General features: G+C 37.9%; 1 protein-coding gene across 1 annotated transcript; it reads left to right on the top strand.

Moving 5' to 3' along the window:
- Positions 1-4740: 4740 nt before the first annotated feature.
- LOC140938020 (tumor necrosis factor-like) lies at positions 4741-6717 on the top strand. Its single transcript, XM_073387573.1, has 3 exons — positions 4741-4847; positions 5751-5820; positions 6205-6717. The coding sequence occupies exons 1-3, from the start codon at positions 4761-4763 to the stop codon at positions 6549-6551; spliced, it is 504 nt and encodes a 167-aa protein (XP_073243674.1). The 5' UTR covers positions 4741-4760; the 3' UTR covers positions 6552-6717.
- Positions 6718-7130: the final 413 nt, after the last annotated feature.

Here is a 7130-nt window from a genome sequence, read left to right as displayed (position 1 = left end):
GGAGCCTCATTGCCGTAATATCTTCTACATTACAGAAACCACAGCAGAATCGCCCTGCTCGCGTGCTAACTTTCCGCTCCAATAAGTATTATGACTATACAGTACCAGTGAATTGTTTCAAAATTTAAAGCGGCCGAAACTTATTTCCATCAGTGCGTAGTTAGTTAGTTAAGCAATAATAATGCACAGCACTGTAGATAACACGGTTCTAGAATATCTGACGGCTTCGCGTTTTGTTCGTCGCTGCATGCGATCTAATCGCTTATAACCTAACAGAAAATGTAAATGTACCTGAAGGAAATGCCGTGTATTGCCTTACCTTAACGCTGTGATGTGTGTAAATTTGTCTTTTGCTATGGTTTTAGACAATACGACTTCTCCTGACTATCAATTGTGCGTCAAAACAAGCGCGATAATGAAATAGTCGATGTGCCATGGTGTAGCACTTTATGACAAAGTTTTAACTGGAAAACTTGTTGCCATCTGATGTACACCTGTATAGTCTATGTTTGTAAGCTCTGCCTAAAGAATCACTGGGTTACACTGCACCCACGGGTGTGCTACCTAAAGTGCAGCCTATGTTTGTTAGCTCTACCTAAAGAATCACTTGGTTACACTGCACCCATGGGTGTGCCACCTAAAGTGCAGCCTATGTTTGTTAGCTCTACCTAAAGCATCACTGGCATCACAAGGCTTGTCCCAGTGGGCTCCTTACTCTCCAGCATGGCGCCGGTTTTGTAACACGTGAATGACTATCCTCAAAGTGCCTATTCAATTTCAGTTGAATTTCAATTCAATATAATGGGAATTCATACTTTGAACTTAATTGATGTTTCAATAAAAAATGATTAATTAATTGCAATATATATGTTGATTTCTGTCTGAATCTTTCAAGGGTATGAAGGTTTGAAACGCACAATGTAATTGGAACAAGCCGAAAACAAAATCGGCAAGCGCGTTTACCGCCAAACCGGGTTCCCGTTTTTCTCCTCCTAGTCAAGTTAATTTTAATTTATCTCCGTGTAACCGCAAACCACCCTGCCAGCCGAACCTTTCTTTTGCTTGCTCGAGCATGCACTACATGGCAGAACCTCCATTTCTCCTCTTCACTCAAGAAGACAAAAGAAGGTTCTGCTCGGCAGGGTTCCGCAAACATGAAAGTGATCAAAACCAAGAGTGAACTCAACTGTCTGTTACTGCTATAGGAGCTGTGCCATGATTTTTATCAAAATTGAAACAATTGGAACTGCCACCAAAATGAGTGAAACAACATCAAAAAACACTCAAAAACTAACTTCAAGGAGATAGCATCGGATCGCAATTGTGGTTGCCTAGCGGGCTTTCACAGTTTATTTTTTGTCTAAGGTTGAATTAATGCTTGGGAAACATATTTGTTTGACGCGTCGAGCTGTAATTTTGTCACTCACAAGTAATTTCTTATTTTTCATAGCGAATGAGGACGTTTTAAAAATTAGTGTCATAAACAAAATGAACAAGCTAACCAGCCGTGACACCGCCCCTGACCTATAAGCAATTCAATGAAAAGGCGTAAACTGCTTCATAACAGTAAACTAGGACGACATCTTGTGCACTTTCGTAATTTCCAATACATTAAGAGATATATTTATGGATAATCACGGCTCATCTTGAACATGAAACAAAATTTTGTGCGCTTCTGCTCTTCGGATGATGATTCTCCGCGGGAAGGTTAAGAATATTTTAAAAGCTGAGCCGACGTGCATAAATCACACCGTGCGCACTTTTGTGAAAAATCACTCCGGCAACTTTAGCAACGTCCTGTAGCTTGAAACCAGCAGTGCCCAAATTATTTTTCCTGATTTCGATACACTAGGCCCAGCATTGTTAATGAATAGTTGCCAAGACGCCAGATATCGTCAGATTTTTGATCATTGGAAGATTGACATTGTCCGGTTTAATTTTTCAATAGGTCGATCTTTAGGAAGTATTTTGAAAACATGTCAATTCTCTTTTAAATCGGATTTACAAACTTTCGACCCTGTTGAATAGGAAAAACATAAAATAAGTTCATACTTTTGTATTTTCATTCAGAAATTTCTTGACAAATTTCTCAAAAACAATTGGAACTGACGGTTTTCACGTTGCCCATCATGCAATTTGATTTCCCCACAAAGTTTAGTACAAGTATTGTATTCAATTTCTTCTGGGACTAAAACTTGTCCCTCGAGAAATTGAAAACAAAACTGGAACAAAATGTTTGGGGGAAAACAAATTGCATTATGGGGAACGTGAAACTCAGAAGCTTCACATGTCGATATCCAAAATTCCGTTATTGGTTTTTAACCACTACGCGAGATGAATAAAGAAATTGTTTCATTGAGTGGAATGACAAGTGATTAGTGGCCTTATATAACTAAAGTGTTTCGGCAGTTTGAAAATTTTATCAGAACAAATTGTCAATGGACCATTATTCATGTTATTGAATGACCCACAATTTAATTAAAGATGTTCAAAAACGAGGCGATTTCTTAAAATTGTATTCAGCAAATTGTAACCAAGTTGCATTCTTTCCGTGAACGAAGCCGTAAAAAAGGGCAGAGTCCACTGAACATCTACCCGAGAAAAACTCCGAGCAAACTGTGTGGATGGCATTTTCTTTTGGGAGGTTGTTTATCAATTTCAAATTGTTTTGGAACATCTGGTTGGAAAGTGAATGAAACACGACCTTATGGCTCAGGGTTCCGGGGGAAATTTCCTGGAGCGACAGAACATGTGAAAAGGTTGTCCTGTTTTTCTCTTTATTGGACGAAATTTTCTAAACGGAAATTTGTGTTTCATTAGTAAAATCGCATCTTTGAGTGAGTTTCAAGCCTTGGGACTGATTTGTGTGAATAATTGGCCCAAACTGTGAACGGTCAGTTGCCCATGTAAATGGCAAACAAATTAGATCAAGTCGAATTCTCTCACGTAAATACAATTACGAAAGAGGCACGGTTCAGCGGATTCACTGATGTGCAAACTGCGTGACCGTACATCTTATGCAGACTTTCTGTTTACATTAATAAAAGTAAATTCATCCTCTTAAGACCAATGCAATTTTGTAGCCAGTGCCTTAAAAAGGCTCTTCTCTTTGCGGGAACAAATTACTTTTGTACAATCGTAAGTGAAGACGTCGTGAATTCTGATGATGTAATCCCCCGGCTTTACTCTGCCCGCTCTCGTACGAAACGCTTTGCTCTCCACACCCTTACTAGATCTAACTAGAAACCCGTCGTGAAAATTCTCAGTGTTATGTTACTTGCAAAGCACCTGTTTTTCCGTCTGAGAAAATAATATTATGCACTCCGCCCATATTAATGAACGTTTTTAAGTGTCTTGTTTCTTATTATTGGCGAATAAAAGCTGCACGTCTTCTCTCGTAAGTTTCGTAGTCATCGCGGTAAAACCGAATAAAATAATTATGACTGAAGGTTGTCATAGTTCAATGTGTCTGCAGCAACTACGGAGCACCTTAACCGCCATGGCTTAATTAATGACCAACTATTCTTTAAAGCCCTCTCCGCCCTGTAAGGTAGCTGGAAAACAAGGAGCTGATATACAAGGAGTCAGAGCCACAGATATTTTTGCGCAGTTCTGTTTAAATTTCAGTCGTAGAAATTTATGAAGCGACCCTGAAGGCAGGGTCACCCAACGGATTTTTACCCTAAAAAGGTCACCTAGAATTTTCGGGAGCTTTTGTTCTGGCTGAAATTTTCGAAAAGGTAAGTGATCCCTAGAATTTTCGGATCACTGGACTTTCAGCTGGGAAATCCGACCGAACAAATTAAAAATTTTTAGGGGATAAAAATATGCTTATATCAGTACCATTTAAATACCAAAATACATTCAACAATGCTACGTTTAAGTGGTTTTGAAGTATATTCTCCTTGGGTGCTTAGATGTTGTTGTTGTTGTTGTTGTTGTTGTTGTTGTTGTTGTTGTTGTTGTTGGGTGCCCCTGTGAATGGCAAGACCAACGAGACATCAGTCCTGAGAAAGAATCTATGCCGCAGTAATGAGATTGTTATCTATACTTTGTTAGCTATCTAAAAATAATTTTGGGTCATCTTCCATTATATGGGTACCTGAAACAGTGATAAGTAACAATAGATTTCGGTGTATGAGCATGGATAAAGAACGGTATCATGGGGTGACAATATAATTAAAAACACAACTGGATCCTTGATATGAAAGTGGGCTCCTTACTCTTCAGTATGGCGCTGGTTTTGTAACACGTGAATGACTATCCTCAAAGTGCCTATTCAATTTCAGTTGAATTTCCATTTCAATATAATGGGAATTCATACTTTGAACTTGATGTGCGGGAATAAAACAAAAGAAAAAAATCTTAAAGCTGAGGGATGAAAAACTGATACAGTTCTTAATTAATTTTGACCTTGAGCGTCTTCAATCATGATAGCGTTAAATTAAAGAGCTGTTATGTTCTCTTCCTCATTTGGTGTTCATTGAATCGGTTCATTGAATTTAAATTGATTAGAAATTAAATTTCTATTGAATTATATGCAAATTTCAAGAATCAGTATATTAAGAATTGTCTTTTACTTCTCTTGGCACCACTACAATACCCAGGAAAAATTAAAAACAAAGGTTATGCAAAGTTTTGGGAGCTGGCAAACAAGGTGTATTATGGGAGATGTGCAAATGGCGAATCGGATATAAAGTGGCATCTCATTCTACGCCCTTTCATTTCTTCACTGGGTAATTTCAGAATTGACTGAGATAATGAAGTTCCTTTTGATCTGTGTTTCTCTGGTTTGTGCCAGTTTGCCGTATTCTTCTCAAGCGAAAGTTCTGGTACCTCGAAATCAGAAAACACAATTGACTTCAGATTTTTTCACTTACAAAGAATGATTTTCCATTGACTTAATTCTGTCATTACGGCAGGTTTTAATTTTGTGGCTCTTTGAATGTTTAAATGAATTAAGCCCCTGCCGCTTCATTATCGACCCTTCCACGGTTCATTTTCAACTTTTGACTGGGAACAGTTAGTGAAAGTTCGTCAACACGGCTGAAAAGAAAGATTAAAATCAGTAAGGCTGTCAAGTTTGAAAGTGATTCGTTGAAAACTAACGACTAGGGATACAGCTTTGCAAAGTCATGGAATTATGGAGACGTTTTATGGTTAGAGGCAAGTTCGTGCCCCCAACATACTAGTGTTTGTAAAATTTCGCGGGACTATGTGGAGTAATACCTTTGCTCACTTAAGACGTATCACCTTTAAACTTGGTAGGTTTCCTAATTTTAAGGTGCTCTTTCCAGCAGTGACTAAGGATATCGCCTAAGGGTCTATATTTACAGAAAATTTTTAAAGACTATACAGTCCTACTCATGTTGAAAATCTTTTAAGATACCAGTAACAGGGTAAACAATGAGAATAGTGCGTTAGGTCGAGTTTATAAACGTGTTTTTTGTTTGATTTTGTGCCGCTTTCTCCTGTACAGGAACAAGAACCCTTTTATCCTCTCATGGCCGGCGGCAACTGCAGGAAACCAGCTCATACTCATTTGCATCTTAATTAAAAATAACCAAAAAAATAACAATACAGCACATTTGTTACACGCCGTGTTCTTATGAGCACTGAATTAATTTTCCGCAATCTCGCATCTCGTCTCTCTATGTTTCGTTCCCTTTGTTGTATGTCACTCATGCTATAAGTAAACTTGCGTCATCATTGTTTTTCCTTATTATTATTATTATTTTTTTCTGTTTTAGGATCCAACAAACCCATCTGCTCATATCGAAGCTGCCACTAAGCATGAGGTTCGCTATCCACCCAACACAGGTACTTCAAGTTCTTTGCTCCAATCTTTGCATTTTTAAAATTTATTTTTGTTGAGCCAGAACTTTGAAACAAAAAACTAAAGTATACCTAAAAAGATAACGATTTTTTAAAGCGCATAAAACAGGGAAAAATTCTTTGAGAAAAAGTATAAAATGAACGATTACTTCTACTGTATCGTTGTAGGGTAACAATTTGTCATGCAATCTCATTATTAATCTCAGAAAATCGTGCTAGGATATCGTGGGGTATTCGGTAGGGTTCAACCTCAAGCCGTGGGGGCGAGGTTAGGTAGGGTTAAAAGTAAAGTTTTGAAAATTCTTGGAGAGTGATCACCTTTATATGATCTCTTAAATCACATGTGCCTGTTTATACCTTGCTTCATAGTGATCAAGGACTGGTCTCTCAGCGCTCCCTACAGCTACCTTGGATGCGGAATGAAGTATCAAGACGGAAAATTGACGGTGCCTACCCCTGGACGGTACTATATCTACGCTCAACTTTACTTCCGCAACAATGGACGAGTCTTTGTCAGAGTAAATGACAAAATCGTGACCATGCTTCAACCACCCGTAAATGATAAAAACTTCCATGGTACCGTGTACGCTGGTGGGGTTTTCAACCTGAACGCTAATGACGTCATCACGTTGACTGCCCACTCTTATCCTGATCCATACGGCCCTAAAATTTTCATGGCCTCCGTACACAGTTACTTTGGCGCATTTTTGATTTAATAATCTTGCTGTTAGCGTTAACGTTTGACGAAAAATTAGCCTTGTCATCAAGGGATAACTTAGAAATCAATCCATGAATTAAGGGATGTACTGATTCAAACGGCTTGCTACTAGCTGACTAATTGAGTCACACTGTTTTGTAGGAGACATAAATTTTGGTCTAATGGTACCTCATTATAAATAAATGTAGTGTCAACCAGGTTTGATGTTTAAATAAAAGAGGATACTGCAAGAAATGTGTTGATTTATTTTCTCGCTGAATTTATTTCAAGGATGTGAAGGTTTCAAAAACACTTATACCGCACGCATACATCAGTTAAGTTCGAGAACAAGAAAATCATATCTTAACTTTTTTGTTTCAAATGGAATTGTTCATTTGTAACAACTGAATTGCAACACACATGTCCAAAAATATATATGAATAAATGCATAATTAAGTTTCAAGCTTATGAAAATAAATTACTTAGACCTTCCTACGCTTTTCTTTTCCGAAAGGTTACTTCCCAGTTAGGATTTAAAAAACGTTTAAAAACTGAAAAAATCCTTCAGTCAGCTCAGTAAAATTCAGTTTGAGCTAAC

This window comes from Porites lutea, chromosome 1 (genome assembly GCF_958299795.1).
Source record: "Porites lutea chromosome 1, jaPorLute2.1, whole genome shotgun sequence".
NCBI lineage: Eukaryota > Metazoa > Cnidaria > Anthozoa > Scleractinia > Poritidae > Porites > Porites lutea.
This window is presented reverse-complemented; position numbering and strand designations above follow the sequence as displayed.